The sequence below is a fragment of the Mus caroli genome, unplaced genomic scaffold (assembly GCF_978045245.1).
Source record: "Mus caroli unplaced genomic scaffold, Mus_caroli_1 scaffold_11, whole genome shotgun sequence".
Lineage (NCBI taxonomy): Eukaryota > Metazoa > Chordata > Mammalia > Rodentia > Muridae > Mus > Mus caroli.
Window position 1 is genome coordinate 74,554,911 of NW_028227266.1, and position 21,347 is coordinate 74,576,257.

Here is a 21,347-nt window from a genome sequence, read left to right on the forward strand (position 1 = left end):
GCCCACTTAGCACTTTATTGTAGGGGTACAAGGGGAGAAAGACTACCACTCATGATATGACAGTAATTCTGGCTAGTTACGGTGGCTTGGTCCAGGAGTAATGGTGGAGACTGTAAGAAAGTGGGTTTGAAATCTATTGAAAGTTGTGTGGGAGACTTCCTGACAGATTGGACGTGAGAATGAAGAGAGAAGGGAGTGGGTTGTCTGAGCTATTTGTCTGACTGTTTTTGTGTTTTTTGGTTTTTGGTTTTTGGTTTTTTTTTGCCTGGGTACCTCCATTAGTCATGGATGAAGATACCTAAAGTGACTATGCATATATGTTTTATATTGACAGCACTTATTTAAATAAGATCTCCAAAGAAATTGGCATCTCCTCTGAAAGTATCTAGGCAGAAAATATTGTATGACCATGCAGCATATATTTATATAAATAACCACTATAGTAGGACTGGATTAATGAATAATGACACAGCTAAAGTTAGAACTCAGTGAATTACAGCACCAGCCTATGCCTGAATATAGATGGCAATAGAAATCTTTTCAGAACTTTATAAAGCAAATGATATTATCTACATTCTACACATGAAAATTGATTGACAGCCAAAATTCTTGGTCAAGTCTCAAATTCCTGTTTTACATCTTCAAAACAAAATCTTCTGGAAACCTTATCTTATAATCTCATAACAGAAACTATATACCTCTATACCTAGTAGGCAGTCATTTGTTTAAAACCTGAGTTTTTGTTTTTGTTTAATCTGTAGATTATAATACCAGTGAACAAAAACAAGCCTGCAAGAAGCACGAACTCTATGTGAGTTTCCGAGATCTGGGATGGCAGGTAAGATTGCTCAACTTGGGGCTTCTTTTCTGTTTTATCTAAAATCCTTAGCAAGTCTAGTCTTTGTTAGTAATTGTTCCTATATAATAACCATTTTGAAGACTATTCAGCATGTGGTTCACACATATCATTTTCTTGTTTTTTTTTTTTTTTTTTTCCTTATTGGAACATAATCGGTTGGGTTTAACAACTATCTAAGGAATAAGACAATACTGTCCATTAACAATCCCAAGTCTTTTGTTTTGCATTTGCAGATGAGTCGTGCAACTCACTATGCAGCCCACGATGTCTTTGATTCCCTCTTCTGCTTCAGTGTCCCATGTATTAGGATTCTAGGCATGTACCACCATGCCCTGCATATATAATAAATATTTACCAATGTGTTCATTTTTATACACACATGTGTGTCTTGTCTGTGAGCATGTGTGTAGGCTAGAAGAGACCATCATGTGTCCAGCCCTTTCCACCTAACTCTTTGAAATAATTATCTCTCAACTGAGTCTGGAGCTCATTGTCTTTGGGGCTATGATGGTTGCCAGGAAGGGCCAATGATTGTCATGTCTCTCCTACTTCAATGTAGAAAATCCTGGGATTCCAAGCAAGCATGACTATAGCGGTAAATTATTAAACTGCTCCGAGCTCCCAGTGCATGATCACATTACACACCAGGGTTCTCTGGATTTGCGAATGAAAAGACACACACAAGCTGTGTAATTTTTAATATGCCATACTAGCTCAATGACTGGGTCACTCCTGGACTCCCCTTTGCTATTCTTGAATTGATGCTTGCTAAATCTGTATTTCATCTCCGCTACCCCAGACCCAATTGGGGGAGTGGCCCCTGGGGCCGATTTCCTGGATTCTTACTTGTCTGAGGGCTCCTAAGTCTGATTTCTGCTTCCCCATCATGGCGATCCTGCTCCTTCTCTCTCTGCGTCTCTTTCCCAGGAATTCCAAAAGTCCCACCTCAGTCCTCCTGCTGAGACATTGGCTGCTGGCTCTTTATTGACCTGTTAAAAAACAAAACAAAACAAAACAAAACAAAACAAAACAAAAAAACAAACCAACTATTGGTAGGGACCTGCAGTGTGAACTTCCTTGTAAGCACAAATCAAACCCCCAACACATGACAGACTTCCCTTCCCTCATCCCCTTGTCTCCCAGATTTTTACCTGGGTGTTGGGTATCCAAACTCAGGCTGTGTGCTTTCGCAGTCAGCACTCTCACATATTGAGTCTTCTTCACAGCATCTCTAGAACTTTTAATTTCATGAAGATAAAATACTTGCTTGGATTATTATAAATGCCTACATTAGCTCCACTACTATCACAGTTCTGTTTAGGAAATAGAAATTCCAGCTATAAAGTTTTAATCATAAACCAAGTTTGCAAGAATACTTTTCTTTCACTTGAAACTCTTATTATTTTTTTAAATATGCTTCACAAACGAGGTAAAGAGGAAATTTAGAAAAATAACTTTAACGGTTCTGAAAACAATTAAATATGAAGTTTTCAGATTTCTTTTGGTATTCTATTGACCCGTCCAGCAGGTCCAGTTATTCGAGGGTCTCGAGGGGACCTCCTAAGAACCAAATGGGGGGAGGAGAGACTGACACCAAGTGCAGGAATGACAGGGCAGAAGCAGTCTGAGTAGCATCAAGGTGTCACTGTATTCAGCAAGGCTCAAGGCTTAAATGCACAAGCAAAAGAGGAAGTATTTCTCAGCAGGAGGGGTGGGGCAGTGGAAATTTTTCTTTTGGCAGCTACACGGGGAAGCATGAACTTGGTGGTATCAGGGTGTGGTCAGGACATCTGGCGCTGACTTAGGGCTGGAACATTCTGTGGTTGTTCTCTGAATGGTGCATTGGTAACCTGCTTTTGACCCCCTTTTCTTCTCAGGGGAGAGGCCCAATTTGGAGATCAAGACAATAGAGTTATCTTAATAGCTCCCAACATTCTATTATAACAAATTCTCAGTTTATGAGCAACCTTCAGAGTATTATATTCACAAAATTAAAATAATGATACAAAATAATATTAAGATGAAACTATATATTTCTATTGGTATTTTTGTTTTTAAATATTTTATTAGTTACCTTGAAATTTTCATCTAGCATATTTTGATCATATTCACTCTCCTTCCTTAACTCTTCCCAGGTCCTTCCCATTTCCTTACTCTTCCAACTTTAGATTTCTTAAAAAAGAAACCAAGACCAATTTGTGCTGTTCAAATATTTTAATAGAAACTTATTTAGGGGTGGGGTTACATATACAATTCCCTTCTCCACGCTGAGATTTGGTCTGGCTTTGGGTCTTGTGCATGCTGTCACAAGTACTGCAAATTGTGTCTTTTAATATCTTTCTGCTCTTCCTTCCACAGTGTGAGCTTTGGAAGGAGGTGGGTGTAGTATATATGTTTCATTTAGGGCTGATCATTCCACAGTCTCTTGTCTAGTATGGATGTCTGTGTTAATCACTATGAACTGCAATACAAACTTTTGTGATAAGGAATGAGAGGTACAGTAGCCTATGGGTTTAACAAGTCATTAGGAATTGGTTTACAGCTCTTCCGGTCAGAAAAGCACCTGGGTAGCTAGGGCGAAGGGTCGGCTGACACTCGCCAGCTACCCAGAACACCCGCCACAGGAACTTAAGACTTCTGGTGAGTGGAACACAGCTTCTGCTCCAATCCAATTGCGTGGGACCTGAGACTGCATTAGTTAGGGAAGCAGAAACCGGCCTGAGTAGGGCCACAGGCCTCATCCTGCCGGATCAGCACAGTGGTAGCTAGAGCGCAGGGTCGGCTGACACCCGCCAGCTACCCACGACCCCCGCCACAGGATTTTGAGACTGCTGGTGAATGGAACACAGCTTCTGCTCCAGTCCAATCACGCGGGACCTGAGACTGCTTTGGTTGGGGAGGCAGAAATCCGGCCTACGTAGGGCCACAAGCCTCTTCGGGTCAGAAAAGCACCGGGGTAGCTAGGGCGCAGGGTCGGCTGACACTCGCCAGCTACCCACAACACCCACCACAGGATCTTAAGACTTCTGGAGAGTGGAACACAGCTTCTGCTCCAATCCAATTGTGCGCGAGACCAGAGACTGCATTAGTTAGGGAAGCAGAAAACCGGCCTGAGTAGGACCACAGGCCTCTTCCGGCTGGACCAGCACCGGGGTACCGCCAGCTACCCACGACCCCTGCCACAGGATTTTGAGACTGCTGGTGAGTGGAACACAGCTTCTGCTCCAATCTTTAAACAGTGACAACGACAACAACTAACCCCAGAGATTACCAGATGGCGAAAGGTAAACATAATAATCTTACTAACAGAAACCAAGACCACTCACCATCATCAGAACCCAGCACTCCCACTTCGCACAGCCCAGGGCACCCCAACACACCGGAAAAGCTAGACACGGATCTAAAAGCATATGTCCTGATGATGGTAGAGGACTTCAAGAAGGACTTTAATAACACACTTAAAGAAATACAAAGGAACACTGGTAAACAGGTAGAAGACATTAAAGAGGAAGCACAAAAATCCCTTAAAGAATTGCAGGAGAACACTGCTAAAGAGTTACAAATCCTTAAAGAAAAACAGGATAACATAATCAAACAGGTAGAAGTCCTTAATGAAAAACAGGAAAACACATCCAAACAGATGATGGAAATGAACAAAACCATACTAGACCTAAAAAGGGAAGTAGACACAATAAAGAAAACACAAAATGAGGCAACACTGGAGATAGAATCCCTAGGAAAGAAATCTGGAACCATAGATACCAGCATCAGCAACAGAATACAAGAGATGGAGGAGAGAATCTCAGGTGCAGAAGATTCCATAGAGAACATTGGCACAACAATCAAGGAAAATGTAAAATGCAAAAAGATCCTAACTCAAAACATCCAAGAAATACAGGACACAATGAGAAGACCAAACCTACGGATAATAGGAGTGGATGAGAATGAAGATTTTCAACTCAAAGGACCAGCAAACATCTTCAACAAAATTATAGAAGAAAACTTCCCAAATCTAAAGAAAGAGATGCCCATGAACATACAAGAAGCCTACAGAACTCCAAATAGACTGGACCAGAAAAGAAATACCTCCCGACACATAATAATCAGAACAACAAATGCTCTAAATAAAGATAGAATACTAAAAGCAGTAAGAGAAAAAGGCCAAGTAACATATAAAGGCAAGCCTATCAGAATTACACCAGATTTTTCACCAGAGACTATGAAAGCCAGAAGATCCTGGACAGATGTTATACAGACACTAAAAGAACACAAATTCCAGCCCAGGCTACTATACCCAGCCAAACTCTCAATTAACATAGATGGAGAAACCAAAGTATTCCACGACAAAACCAAATTCACACATTATCTCTCCACGAATCCAGCCCTTCAAAGGATAATAACAGAAAAAAACCAATCCAAGGACAGGAACCACGCCCTAGAAACAACAAGAAGGTAATCCCTCAACAAACCTAAAAGAAGACAGCCACAAGAACAGAATGCCAACTTTAACAACAAAAATAACAGGAAACAACAATTACTTTTCCTTAATATCTCTTAATATCAATGGACTCAACGCCCCGATAAAAAGACATAGACTAACAAACTGGCTACACAAACAAGACCCAACATTTTGCTGCTTACAGGAAACTCATCTCAGAGAAAAAGATAGACACTACCTCAGAATGAAAGGCTGGAAAACAATTTTCCGAGCAAATGGTATGAAGAAACAAGCTGGAGTAGCCATTCTAATATCTGATAAGATTGACTTCCAACCCAAAGTCATTAAAAAAGACAGGGAGGGACACGTCATACACATCAAAGGTAAAATCCTCCAAGAGGAACTATCAATCCTGAATATCTATGCTCCAAATACAAAGGCAGCCACATTCATTAAAGAAACTTTAGTAAATCTCAAAGCACACATTGCACCTCATACAATAATAGTGGGAGACTTCAACACACCACTTTCACCAATGGACAGATCATGGAAACAGAAACTAAACAGGGACACAGAGAAACTAAGAGAAATTATGAATCAAATGGATCTGGCAGATATCTACAGAACATTCTATCCTAAAACAAAAGGATATACCTTCTTCTGAGCACCTCATGGTACCTTCTCCAAAATTGACCACATAATTGGTCACAAAACAGGCCTCAACAGATAGAAAAATATTGAAATTGTCCCATGCATCCTATCAGATCACCATGGACTAAGGCTGATCTTCAATAACAAAATAAATAATAGAAAGCCAACCTTCACGTGGAAACTGAACAACACTCTTCTCAATGATACCTTGGTCAAGGAAGGAATAAAGAAAGAAATTAAGGACTTTTTAGAGTTCAATGAAAATGAAGCCACAACATACCCAAACTTATGGGACGCAATGAAAGCATTTCTAAGAGGAAAACTCATAGCTCTGAGTGCCTCCAAAAGGAAACTAGAGAGAGCACACATTAGCAGCTTGATAACATACCTAAAAGCACTAGAACAAAAGGAAGCAAATTCACCCAAGAGGAGTAGACGGAAGGAAATAATCAAACTCAGGGGCGAAATCAACCAAGTGGAAACAAGAAGAACTATTCAAAGAATCAACCAATCAAGGAGCTGGTTCTTTGAGAAAATCAACAAGATAGATAAATCCTTAGCCAGACACACTAGAGGGCACAGGGAAAGCATCCTAATTAACAAAATCAGAAATGAAAAAGGAGACATAACAACAGATCCTGAAGACATCCAAAACACCATCAGATCCTTCTACCAAAGGCTATACTCAACAAAACTGGAGAACCTGGATGAAATGGAGAAGTTCCTAGACAGATACCAGGTACCAAAGTTGAATCAAGATCAGGTTAATGATCTAAACAGCCCTATATCCCCCAAAGAAATAGAAGCAGTCATTAATAGTCTCCCAACTAAAAAAAGCCCAGGACCAGATGGGTTTAGTGCAGAGTTCTATCAGACCTTCAAAGAAGATCTAATCCCAGTTCTTCACAAACTATTCCACAAAATAGAAACAGAAGGTACTCTACCCAACTCATTCTATGAAGCCACAATTACTCTGATACCTAAACCACAAAAAGACCCAACAAAGATAGAAAACTTCAGACCAATATCCCTTATGAATATTGATGCAAAAATCCTCAATAAAGTTCTTGCTAACCGAATCCAAGAACACATCAAAACAATCATCCATCCTGACCAAGTAGGTTTCATCCCAAGGATGCAGGGATAGTTCAATATACGGAAATCCATCAATGTAATCCAGTATATAAACAAACTCAAAGACAAAAACCACATGGTCATCTCGTTAGATGCGGAAAAAGCATTTGACAAGATCCAACACCCATTCATGATAAAAGTCTTGGAAAGATCAGGAATTCAAGGCCCATACCTAAACATGATAAAAGCAATCTACAGCAAACTAGTAGCCAACATCAAAGTAAATGGTGAGAAGCTTGAAGCAATCCCTCTAAAATCAGGGACTAGACAAGGCTGTCCACTTTCTCCATACCTATTCAACATTGTACTTGAAGTCCTAGCCAGAGCAATTCGACAACAAAAGGAGATCAAAGGTATACAAATTGGAAAAGATGAAGTCAAAATATCACTTTTTGCAGATGATATGATAGTATATATAAGTGACCCTAAAAATTCCACCAGAGAACTCCTAAGCTTGATAAACAGCTTCAGTGAAGTAGCTGGATATAAAATTAACTCAAACAAATCAATGGCCTTTCTCTACACAAAGAATAAACAGGCTGAGAAAGAAATTAGGGAAACAACACCCTTCTCAATAGTCACAAATAATATAAAATATCTTGGCGTGACTCTAACTAAGGAAGTGAAAGATCTGTATAATAAAAACTTCAAGTCTCTGAAGAAAGAAATTATAGAAGATCTCAGAAGATGGAAAGATCTCCCATGCTCATGGATTGGCAGGATCAACATTGTAAAAATGGCTATCTTGCCAAAAGCAATCTACAGATTCAATGCAATCCCCATCAAAATTCCAAATCAATTCTTCAACGAATTAGAAAGTGCAATCTGCAAATTCATCTGGAATAACAAAAAACCTAGGATAGCAAAAACTCTTCTCAAGGATAAAAGAACCTCTGGTGGAATCACCATGCCAGACTTAAAGCTCTACTACAGAGCAATTGTGATAAAAACTGCATGGTACTGGTATAGTGACAGACAAATAGACCAATGGAATAGAATTGAAGACCCAGAAATGAACCCACACACCTATGGTCACTTGATCTTCGACAAGGGAGCTAAAAACATCCAGTGGAAGAAAGACAGCATTTTCAACAAATGGTGCTGGCACAACTGGTTGTTAACATGTAGAAGAATGCGAATCGATCCATTCCTATCTCCTTGTACTAAGGTCAAGTCTAAGTGGATCAAGGAACTTCACATAAAACCAGAGACACTGAAACTTATAGAGGGGAAAGTGGGGAAAAGCCTTGAAGATATGGGCACAGGGGAAAAATTCCTGAATAGAACAGTAATGGCTTGTATTGTAAGATCGAGAATTGACAAGTGGGACCTCATGAAACTACAAAGCTTCTGCAAGGCTAAAGACACCATCAATAAGACAAAAAAACCACCAACAGATTGGGAAAGGATCTTCACCTATCCTAAATCAGATAAGGGACTAATATCCAATATATATAAAGAACTCAAGAAGGTGGACTCCAGAAAGTCAAATAACCCCATTAAAAAATGGGGCTCAGAACTGAACAAAGAATTCTCACCTGAGGAATACCGAATGGCAGAGAAGCACCTGAAAAAATGTTCAACATCCTTAATCATCAGGGAAATGCAAATCAAAACAACCCTGAGATTCCACCTCACACCAGTCAGAATGGCTAAGATCAAAAATTCAGGTGACAGCAGATGCTGGCGAGGATGTGGAGAAAGAGGAACACTCCTCCATTGTTGGTGGGATTGCAAGCTTGTACAACCACTCTGGAAATCAGTCTGGCGGTTCCTCAGAAAATTGGACATAGTACTTCCGGAGGATCCAGCAATACCTCTCCTGGGCATATATCCAGAAGATGTCCCAACCGGTAAAAAGGACACATGCTCCACTATGTTCATAGCAGCCCTATTTATTATAGCCAGAATCTGGAAAGAACCCAGATGTCCCTCAACAGAGGAATGGATACAGAAATTATGGTACATTTACACAATGGAGTACTACTCAGCTATTAAAAAGAATGAATTTATGAAATTCCTAGCCAAATGGATGGACCTGGAGGGCATCATCTTGAGTGAAGTAACACAATCACAAAAGAACTCACACAATATGTATTCACTGATAAGTGGATATTAGCCCAAAACTTAGGATACCCAAGATATAAGATACAATTTGCTAAATGCATGAAACTCAAGAAGAATGAAGACCAAAGTGTGGACACTGTGTCCCTTCTTAGAATTGGGAACAAAACACCCAGGGAAGGAGTTACAGAGACAAAGTTCGTAGCTGTGATGAAAGGATGGACCATTTAGAGACTGCCGTATCCAGGGATCCATCCCATAAGCAGCTTCTAAACGCTGACACCATTGCATACACTAGCAAGATTTTGCTGAAAGGACCCAAATATAGCTGTCTCTTGTGAGATGATGCCGGGGCCTAGCAAACACAGGAGTGGATGTTCACAGTCAGCTATTGGATGTATCACAGGGCTCCCAATGGAGAAGCTAGAGAAAGTACCCAAGGAGCTAAAGGGATCTGCAACCCTATTGTTGGAACAACATGATGTACTAACCAGAACCCCGGAGCTCTTGTCTCTAGCTGCATATGTATCGAAAGATGGCCTAGTTGGCCATCAATGTAAAGAGAGGCCCATTGGACTTGCAAACTTTATATGCCCCAATATAGGGGAATGCCAGGGCCAAAAGAATGGGAATGGGTGGGTAGGGAAGTGGGGGGCGCTATGGGGGACTTTTGGGATAGCATTGGAAATGTAATTGAGGAAAATATGTAATAAAAATATTAAAAATCAAAAAAAAAGGAATTGGTTAACAATATGTCCATTTATCAGCATAATAACAGTAGATTCTCCCCTGGAGCCAGGTAACTTTCATCTTGTAGAACGTAACATATCCAAATGGAAAATGGTTGTTTACTCCTATGACATTAGAACCTCTATTGCACCAGTGGGCATGTCTTGGCAGGCCAGTCATCATTGTAGTTGATATAGTTCACAGGTAGGGAGATTAATTGTGCGTCTGGGTACCAGAGGTTTTCCATGGAGATCTCTGGCCAGACCTGGTGTGAGGATTCCAGCAAAAAGAAGGAAATTTGGGCAGGGAGGGGAAGTCGCTTCCCTGCTGTGCCAGTCAGCTCCACCTCCATCTCTGCCTTGCTGCAATTCCAGGCTGCCCTGCACTAAGTTGGGTCTGGCTGGGCCAAGGAGAAGTCAACAAGCCAGTGAGGAGTGCCGCAGGGCCTCAGGCAGCGTTTTGGGACAGCCAATCTCTCCCCAAGTGTTATAGCTCTTAGGTCACCTTTATTTCCCATATCGGACTTATATACAGTTTTGGGGATGATTCAGGGTTTGACAGCAGGTACTTCTCATTGGCTTGGACTGAGAGTTTGGGGAAACCTTATTTGCATGTGGGAGGGCTTGGTACTATGTGATTGATGCTTCATACCTCTCTGCAGGGGGGCTGTGGGAGGCTGTAGCTAAGTGACAGGAGCAGGTGCCCAGGAGGCTTGGCCAAACTCCTGCAGTCCAGTGTAGGTGGAAATCTCTGCCCACCGGGGCTCTGGGGTTCCAGACCTATGCTCAACCGGGACCAGGCTATCTGTGCACAGCCCACCACCCCACAATTAATATGGATGGAACTCTCTAGCACTAAGCCAGCCAGTAAAAATGAAGCATCCAGATAGATGCCACTAGATTTCTCAATGTTTTATGACTCAAGTGTGTGGTATCTTCAGCAACAGAGTCATATTGCCAAGTTCTGAAAGGTAACCAAGAGCACTGATAGAGAATAGCTTTTAATGTGTGGAGCTTTTAATGTGAGCAGTGCCACAGGGCCTCAGGCAGCGTTTTGGGACAGCCAATCTCTCCCCAAGTGTTTCAGCTCTTAGGTCACCTTTATTTCCCGGATCGGACTTATATACAGTTTTGGGGATGATTCAGGGTTTGACAGCAGGTACTTCTCATTGTAGAATCTCACTTTAGAATCTCACTGGTAACAACTCTTAAAGAAGCAACCCATCCCTGGCACTTGGTTTCTTTATTTGTTAGTTTGTTTTGTCTAGTAGGGACATTGTTTAGAGTAATTCCATTTTAAAACTTTCTCTGTATGTGTAAGTATATATACATATACATAGGGAGATTCTACAGTGATATATTTCTATATGGAATCTAATAAAAGGTCTTTAATGTTATATACACCATCCTCTACCCTACAATCCCCCCTTCCACTCAGATTTAACCTTTCCTGTTTCATTAGTCCCATTTAACACTTTATACCGATGCATTGCACCTTACTTTTCTTAAATGCTCCTCCCCATATCTCCTTATAATTTCTCGACTTTTACATATATTTCAAATAAAAACCACATATCTGAAGATTCAAAGGTAACATTCATAAAATAGAGAAAAGGTGATATTTGTCTTTCTGGTCTGGGTTACTTCATTCATAATGATTGCTTCCAGACTCATTCATTTACCTGCTAATTTTATTTGTATTAAGAGCAGCATGATATTCAAAAATATAATTATACTACAATTTATTTTCCATTCATCAGCTGATGGGCATCTAGGCTGTCTTGAATTTCTACTTATTATAAATAGCTAATGTGGATGAGTGGGCATTTCTATAGTAAGATATAGAGTCCTTTGGTTTTACGTCTAAGAGTGCCATGTTGAATCATAGGTTAAATCTACTTTAAGCTCTTTGAGGCATCCCAGTGATGAGAGTCATAGTGACTGTATGTCTCTGTCTCACCAGCAGTGAATAAATATTTCTCTTTCTCCATATCAGCATTTGTCATTTATATTTGTTTTTACTTTAGGAATTATGACTAATAGAAGGTGAAATTTCCAAAAGTTTTTTACTTTCTTTTTTCTGGTGGCTTAGAATGTTGAATATTAAAAAAAAAATAGTTTCTTAAGTATTTGTATGCCATATTTTGAGAACTAAAGTTCTTTTCACATTTTAAAAATTGAGTTGTTTATTTTCTTAATGTTTAATAGTTTTGATTCTTCATACAGCCTAAATATTGACCCTCTGTTAGACACATAGTTGACAAAGAATTCTTCCCATTCTGTAGGTTGCCTCTTCAATGGAGTGTCCTCTGCAGCATAAAAAGGGACATTTTATGATTAAAATTATATTTATATTTGTTTTTTGTGGGAATGGGGAGATCATTGGATACTTCTTAACTTCCTAAGATTTTTCATGTGCAGTATTCAGGAAATTGCTCTAATTAGTTTTGTCTAAAAAGACTGTAGATTAATATAAGGATGAAAGGAAAAACAGGGGATAAAACAGAAGGTAAAACTCCATCAGCTTGCAAGACCTTTACAGTAGGGATGATGTAAGAGTAGGGATGACTTAACAGTAGGGATGACTTAAGAAGCAGGGGTGAGAATGAGATCAGCCTGTTCTCCATGGCTTTTCCTGCTGAAGCCTGCTTGGCTTTTGGGTTTGACCTGACTAGGGCAACAGGGTAATGAAGAAATGACAGATGTGCTTAGAAAAAAAGCTGGGATCAGATGAACTGCATGCTCTGATGGAGACGCACCAGCAGCAGCCCAGAAACTGTCTTTCTCTTTCTCTCTCTCTCTCTGTCTTTCTCTCTCTCTGTGTCTCTGTCTCTGTCTCTCTCTCTGTCTTTCTCTCTGTGTCTCTGTCTCTGTCTCTGTGTGTGTGTGTGTGTGTGTGTGTGTGTGCGTGTGTGTGTATGTCGTCTCTGTAGGTGAGCTGAGTCCAGCTGCAGTTATCCTTGAGGACTGATGACTTATGCATATACTGTCAATATCTCTACTTAACCAATGGAAGAAGGCCTTGCCATTCCCTTGAGTTTGAGGTCTTGGAGTCTTTGACAAGGCCATGTTCATGATAGCAATATACATTCCCTCTGGACTTCATTTGCCCCTCATGTCTGCCCATTTTTATTACTTAGATGTTTAGGGAGTCTTTACCTTTAGTCCCAATGTATTTTGTTGCAATGCTCAATACCAGACTGTAAGGATGGCAGAAATGAAGAACAAACAGCCACTTTTCCCAACAAGGAAAGTTTTAACAAGTTAGAGCAATTGAAACCCTGAAGCTCATTAAAGATAGTTCTTATAATATTAGCAGTGGGGACAATTTGCCCCTAAGCCATCTGAATTTCTAGGATGTGCCAATGTAATTGGGCCATATCTGCAGTATTGATATTGTGTGTTCAAAACCCTGCAAGTGGGTTTTAATTAATTACTGATTATATTTGCTTTCATTATAAGAGTTGCTGTCATACATATGTGTGGGAATCTGTGTGACATATCAAATCTTGTCTGATCTCAGGGCTGCAACTCTCCTTTATCCACATGGAGTGCACTGAGATCAGCAATTGACTGGTAATATTAAAAAGCTTGGTGACAGCTGCCAATTTCCATAGTTTCATAAAGATCCTTTGTCTAGCTGGAGATTGGGTGGATGCCAAAATAATGTACAGTTCCTCCAAATCCACCTTAGAGCACAAACTATCTCCAGATTCTCTTCATCCCACCGTTCACACCCAACTTACAGAGATGCTTTCTTTATGCACTTGCCCTTGCCTCTGTAGTTTTCCCTGGCCTGACCAATGTGTGTTCTCTGTAGTCAAGGACCCATGCTGGATACCACTTGCCTTGGCCTGCAGAGCTTTGGAATGAAGAAGTGACAGATTATAAACAGAAAATCTGGGGTTGGGTGGGTCATGTGTTTTGATGGAGACATACCAGCAGCAGCTGGGAAACTCAGAACTTAATATATCCAGGCGAACAAGATGGAGGTGTGCTAAGTAATCCTGATAGGGGGTCTCTGGAGGGAGCAGTCTCAGCCTGTATTCATCCTGGAGGAGGAAGCTGCGGTTGATACTTTCTGCACATGTTGTCAACATTCATACTTCAACTTGGGGAGGACTTACCATTCCTCTAAGCTTGACCCAGGGACCATCTTGCCATTCCTCTAGCCTAACCGAGGGGAGTCCTTGCTATTCCCATGAATCACTGCGATCCTTGACTTGGCTGGGCTCGTGTCAATAACACAGATTCCCTCAAGACTTCATCCTCTCCCCACATTTTCTGGTTCACTTGAATGCCCCAGAGTTAATCATTCCCAGTTTAAACAATATTTAGAATGTTATTTTGTGATCATAGTTTTATTCTCAAATGCTGAATGATTAATGTATACTACGTTTTATATAGTAACCTCTTGGGAGAAATTAGAAAGGATTTTTTTTTTGTGAAAATATTTATACTTCAGTTGAAAATTTCAACTAAAAATGAAAAGATATAGGAGAAGCGGAACTTTTAGAATAATTGTTGGACTAAGAAAGGAAACTTATTTAGGTTGAGTATCTTTGATTACTGCTTAAGAATTATCTATCTTTACTGTCGTTTAGATGATATTATTTTTTTTGCTTTTGTATATTTCAGGACTGGATCATAGCACCAGAAGGATATGCTGCATTTTATTGTGATGGAGAATGTTCTTTTCCACTTAATGCCCATATGAATGCCACCAACCATGCCATAGTCCAGACCCTGGTATGTTCTATGCTTATGGGATGAAGATGACTTATAATACAAACACAGTATAGAGTTGCTTTAGAGAAAATTTAATTATCAACCTCAAGTTCTTAAATTCCTTTGTAACTTGTAGCTGGAGTAACAATTATGGGTATAGTAAGAAATTAAGATTGGCTTAAATCAATAATCCTGCTCTCAGAATTGGTACAAATTCAACTGGGAAAACTCAAGTAATTAAATAATGTTGCTGCCCTGCATAGATTTTATTACTACACGATGATTAGCCAGATGAGTTTCTAAACTAGAAATTCACTAGTACTCTTTACTGAAACACTGAATAACAGCTGCGTGATCTTCATCCTGAGAGCTTTTGATATGATTATTTTAGGCAAGTTCTTGATATACTTTTGTACTACAGTCACTGAAAATAGTATATACGTAATAGAATAATTCCTATGGATTTTTCCTTATCCTCACTTCCTCTTTTTCCTGTTATTTTTTTCCAAAGGAAAATTACCTCCCTGTTTTCTTCTTCCATCCTTTCAGATATTTAGAAAGGATTGAACTTCTAGTATCCTCAGCATATTCTTGTGCATGAGATAGGAACACATTGACTCAGTGACCTGTGATTATCCTACATCTATTGAACATACACAGCCTCTCTAAGCATCCTGATGTATCCGTGGGATGGTCTCTGGAAATCAGCGACCTCTTATGAGGTGCACTAAATTATGTTATAGAATCGCTACTTAGTGTCTGGGTTAATATTATAACTGTGGTTATGTATCTGGGAGAAGAAGAAGAAGAGAACATGGTTTTAGAATCAGGAAGCCATGATAGAAGTAGAGTTGTTTTGCTAATGGCAGAATGATGCTATTGTTTGAGGGAGGGTTATTTAGGAAGTTTTGCTCCAAATTCTTAGACTTTGCACTTGACCTTGAAATTTTACCTTTCCCCTTCATCCATCTAAACTCAAAAGCTGATGGACAGAGTAGCTAGTTTCTAAATAAGGAATCATAAATAGAATATGATGTGATATGATATGATAGGATAGGATAATATATAAGCATACTTATCAAGTAGTAAAACACTTGATGCTTACCTGGGATTACTTTCCTTTTGAAGGTTCATTTTCACTCAGGGAAGACTCTGAACTACCCCTGGAGCTGGCCTTACAGGTGGTTGTGAGCCTCCCATCATGGTTCTGGGAACCGAACCCCTGCAAGAGGAGTGTGCACCCTTAATCGCTGAGCCACCACTCCAGTCCCGTGTCCAGTTTGCTTACTTGTTTCTTTTGAGCGCTGAGGGGATAAAACTCAGGTCTCCATGCTTTCAGAGCAAGCACTTTGCCAAACTGAGGCATCTCCCCACCCCCTCTCACACTCGTCTGCCTGGTCAGTTCTCTCTTTCAGACTTAGTCCTCCTTTGCTTGACCCTTCCATTGGACTGAACCTCCCACTCTGCCTTCCGGGGATCCCAGCACATTCACTAGTCTGCGAGCTCATCACCGCACACTCATCTCTGCAGCTGATGTGGCTGGCCCTCCTAGTGTGCATTCACAGCTCCTTGATTTGCCACCTTTTCCCCTGTCCCTGTACAGTCACAAGTGTTACACACAGGTGGCCCACCATACATGTTAGCTGATCTCAGGGGAGCCAATGTTATATTTCCCTGGGAAATCCTTTTCATTTCCTGGGATCACTCTTGACTTTATTGTAGACTAGCCTGTCCTGGAGTGCTCGTCGATGGTGGGTAAGCATGGATTTGATTAAAATGTTTAGAAATAAAACCAGGGAGAGGAAAAGAAAGAAATCAAATAAGTGTTTCAATAGCCACATATAAAATGCCCTTTTCATGAGATAGGCTACTTTAATGATTATGTGTGAGGCATAAAGCAAATCCCCAGGAAGAATTCAAGTCAGATGTGCCTTCTCCTCATAAATACTCCTTAATATGGATTAGTATCCTTGAGCAATGGGGAGCAGGTTGGCTCTGTGAAGATACTGTACTTAGATTTCTTCTGGTAGATTGTATGAGGCATGGTGCTGATTCATCGTTTGAAGAGACAGTATGACCACTATGTGTGCAGTGACAGAGAGGAATAGCTGCTTTTAGTTTGTGCACTGAATAGTTTTATGTAACCTTGACACAAGCTAGAATTGTGTCAGATTGCCTTGTGGTGAAGCCCGGGTGCATTTTCTTGATTGATGATTGATATGGGAGGGTTCAGCTCAGTGTGTATGTGTGTGTGGGGGGGCACCTCTGGGCTGATGGTATGGGGTGCTAAGAGATAGCAGGCTGAGTAAGCATGATGGATAAGCCAGAAGGCAGCATTTCTCTATGGCCTCTACCTCAGCTCTTGCCTCCAGCTTTCTGCCTTGACTTCCTTGGATGATGGACTACAGGTTATAAAATGCATTCATCTCTTTTATCTCCAAGTTGCTTTTGGCCACAATGCCCTATTACAGCAATAGAAACTCTAACAAGACAGCTTATAAAACAATGCTACTTGACTTCTCAAACACTTCTTGATCTGTTTTTGTTTCCATTTGTAAAATAATAATGCCTGAGTAAGAAAACAGAATTCTGCTTCTTTAGACACATATTCAATATATCAAGGTTCCCTCAGGCTAAGCATGGCTACTAATAAAAAAATCCTTCATCAAGTTATCTGCTTTCCTTATTTACTAATTTTTTCTTATAAATATATAAATAAGTCTTTTCTTTTTATGGCTATAGTCTAGAATTGAAGTTAAAGGAAAAATAAAAGAAATCTTGATGTGAAATTGGAAGACTTGCTTATTGCCCTGTTATATTAGACACATCATTACAAAACTCAAGTTCCCGTTCGAGTTTGACTTTAGTATTTCTGGTATTGTGAATGTTTTTACATTTGTTCTGCGAAGCATGTGGAGCAACCAGACAGGCATGCTCTTTGTAAAGGAAGAACACGTTAGTGGCTAATACATTCGAAGAACCATTCAAGAACAAGACATCTTGTTTGGAGCTGCTGCTCATTGAGGCTGCCAAGGCCACTGAAGCCTGGGGTTTCTCAGTCATGCCTGGAGGGTTACAGGAGACGAAGCTGAAGAGGAATATAAGCTGCATCTGAAATCCGGAGACGTTCTCCAACTTGTAGTTTTGTGAGGCCTTAGGAAATTTCAAGGTCATGTGGGATCACTCATTTGTCCTGTGTTCCTGCTCACACGTAGGCCTCCTAGACCATTTCAGCCAGGGCCCTGTGAAGCCAAAACTTTAAGAGGTTGTGTTTGCTCATTTGTAGATCCCTTAAGGCTCATCGTGGGGACTTCCCATAAACTCCTTTGAGGAAAGGGCCAGAGTAGGTGGGAGCCATCTTCTGACTTCTAGCTCAATTATTATAATGTACAGGCAAACTTCCAGTGTGATCAAAACGAGCCCCGAGCCTGTATTTAAGCATTCCACTTTGCCACACGGCTACATTTTCAATCTCTTAAGGAGAATGGATATTCAATTTGTGAACTATCTGGGTCTCGGGCTTCAGTTTCAACTTGCTTTTTGGCAGTTTTCTGCGCAGTGTGTAGGGAAAGGAAAATAATGTTAAACTCTAGTCTGCTGAAAAGGAGTTGAACTTATTGCTCTAAAACAAGGACTAGATTTCTTAAAAAATTCTTATTCTCTCATAACATTATGAGGCACCACAATTCCTTCTTTCTTCTCTCCTCAAAGCCCCTCCCTCACCTCCTCTCTCTCAGGTCCACTTCTCCTGTTCCTCACCCTCCAACAAAAGAAAGAAAGAAAGAATGTATGGACAAACAAATGAAAGAGAGAAAGGAAGGAAGGAGGGAAGAAAGAAAGAGGAGAAGAATAGGCCTCCCAGGGATATCCAGTGAACATGGCCTAACAAGATATAATAAGACTGGGCACAAACGCTCACATCACAGTTGGCTATGACAACCCAGTAGGAGGAAAAGGGTCCCGAGTTCAGGCAAAACAAATATAGATTTTATTTCATTGTGGTTTTTAGCTTATCTTTCCCGTGGAAAAGTAAAAGTTGGCACAGCGTCTGTGAGGTATCGTTTAACTATCCTGTTACAATATTTTGCAGACTTAGAACTTTCTTAAGTTCAAGTGTGTCTTCTCTGACTTGAGCCTACAGCCTCTGTTACTCGAGGAGTGTGTGTAGAAGAGACTGGGTCAGTTACAAGCAGGGCAATACAAAATGTTATGCTTTTCTCTAAGAAAAATTCTGAAAAAAAAATATACTCCTTCCAGAGCTTGCCTTATTGGATGAACTGCATTACAAGCCCCCATCCCCACACTTACTTAGACCTGTTGGTTTCATTCTTAGTGACTGTTGATCGAGAATGTGCCCTGTCAATCAGCCCCCGCCCAGTCATCAACGGGGTATAAAGGAGTCAGGCGATGAGTTCCCTCATCAAAGCGTTGTGATAGAAACATCATATTCTTAAAGATGGCAATGAAATAAATGTTCACCGCACTTCTCTAACAGACGTATCTCCTTCTTTTCCCCCTTCTTTCTTTGCCAGGTACACCTGATGTTTCCTGACCATGTTCCCAAGCCTTGCTGTGCTCCAACCAAACTAAATGCCATCTCGGTCCTGTATTTTGATGACAGCTCCAATGTCATTTTGAAAAAGTACAGAAATATGGTAGTACGTTCGTGTGGCTGCCACTAGCTGGAAGTGCCTGTGATAATAACAAAACAGATCTGTGCTATGTTTATGACCGCAATAAAAAGCAGGGGAATGGGGAATTTCCTACAATCAACCTGGGTCATTTCATCTCTCTATGTATGATATCATGTATATACACTTCTTATTTATTTAAAATTATGTATTCTCTTTTGGATACCTTACCAGTAACACCTGTTAAAGATCCCCCTATTATATAATAGATTCCTATTCTAACTTTTGTTGGGGTGTGGTGGGTCTAGTTTAACACGATGCTAACATTTTTCTCAAGGCTAATATAAATAACTTTCTGATATTAAGTAGAATTCCTTTGACAGCTTAATGTTGGAGGGAAATGAATATATCTGACATATTGCACTAACTAAAACTAAGATAGGATATCTAGAAATAAAGTAACTAACAACCAAAATTTTCAAAACCACATTGTTTACCATTTGTGCTTCTTCGGTAAAGTAAAATGTGGAACTGGATTTGAGTTAGTGATCAGTAGGCAAGACACAGAAGCTGGAAGGCTTTGTAATTCTTTTAACTGTTCCCTTTAATGGAATTGGTGGAACTCTAGGAACATGCTGCCTCTTGCTTCTGACCGGCAAATTTTTTTGTTTTGTTTTGTTTTGTTTTGTTTTGTTTTGTTTTGTTTTGTTTTGTTTGCTTGTTTTTCTTTTGTTTTGTTTTTGCAAGAGGATGAAAGCTTCAGGCTTGAGTCTACTTCCACCTGTTTCCAAACTGACACAAAAAAGTACCTCAAATAAATCAGCCCAGCCATTGTCTAGAACACTACTGCTACAGTGGGTTTTTTTCTTTCTTTCTTGTTTAAAACTTAACCCAAAGTAAGGAAATAATCGCATGCACTCCATTCCATTCCCTACAGACAAGAGTCATTTCATGCATAAAATGTGCTGGAACCCATCACGCCAGCACAGTGTCTTGCTGTCACTTGCCTTTATAACAGACATCGTCAGCTGATGTGATATAAGGGATTTTATTCAGCTTGAGAATATTGACATTAAACTGAAAAAAAAAATTCCCAGAGTTGCTTTGACAGAACCACCATTTTAAAACAGCTAAATCCTGTTTTTCACATTTTTGGGAAAAAACTCAGTGGAAAAACTCCAATTTTACAAAGGGATTTTGGAAAACTTCCTCTGAGCATGAGTAAGTAGGGTAGGGAAGGTTCTGGGGTGGTGTGAAGTGTGGTGCGTGTGTGCATGCATGCGTGTGTGTGTGTGTGTGTGTGTGTGCGCACATGCGTGTGTGCGTTCACGCACATACTTTTCTCTCTGATGTTTATTTATTTCATCTCTGTTGGAAGGGTGACTGGTTACTAAGGTCTTTCTCCAGCCCACGCTGACTTTCTGAGGAGTGGGGCTCTAGTCTTCCAACTTTTTGTGAGCTCCATGGTGAGGCTTGTAGCAATCAACTGAAAATATTCATGGAGCGCCATTCCCAGCTCCCCGCTTGTAGCTTTCAAGCAAGAATCCATCCTTACTAACTTTCAAACATTGTGGCTTGTTTGTATTTCAGATATTTTACAATGTTTTAAAACACAGTTTACAATATAGAAACTATGATATTGATGATATTGGGGGATGCACTAAGTAATATATTTTTAGTTAATAACTTAATAGTGTATCAGTGAGGATAAGGCTAGAGATTAAGAAATAGAATTCTATTATATTATTCTTTAAATGTACTACTTGGATGTATGTTTACATTTAAAATTTATTAAACTCATAATGTCAATCTCTGTTGTGATTTGTGTGTGTATATGTGTGGCATAGTTCTTTATTAAAAAAATGTAAATGCATCCTGAACTATAATATTTATCAGATGTAAAATGTTTCTTAATTATAATAGGTCATGAATTGCTTTCAGTCGATGACGATCCTTGTACTTCTCATAGTTCACTCAACTAATAAGTGGATAAAATACCAGTCTCTGATTTATAGCTTTAAAAAAACATCTGTCCAAATGTTAAAGACATATTTAAAATAGTAAGTATAATTAAGAGTGGAAAAACAGTTAATTTTTTTCTTGTTCGTATAGAA

The 21,347-nt window shown here is 39.9% G+C and overlaps 1 protein-coding gene across 1 annotated transcript in view; it reads left to right on the plus strand.

The window, feature by feature from the left end:
• Bmp5 (bone morphogenetic protein 5) overlaps positions 1–20,944 on the plus strand; it is a 132,442-nt gene extending 111,498 nt beyond the window's left edge. Inside the window, exons 5-7 of the mRNA XM_021172253.2 lie at positions 762–838; positions 14,513–14,623; positions 19,135–20,944. Coding sequence (XP_021027912.1) covers positions 762–838; positions 14,513–14,623; positions 19,135–19,284 — 338 coding nt within the window. The 3' untranslated portion in view covers positions 19,285–20,944. The remainder of the gene's footprint in view (positions 1–761; positions 839–14,512; positions 14,624–19,134) is intronic.
• The last annotated feature ends 403 nt before the right edge of the window (positions 20,945–21,347 follow it).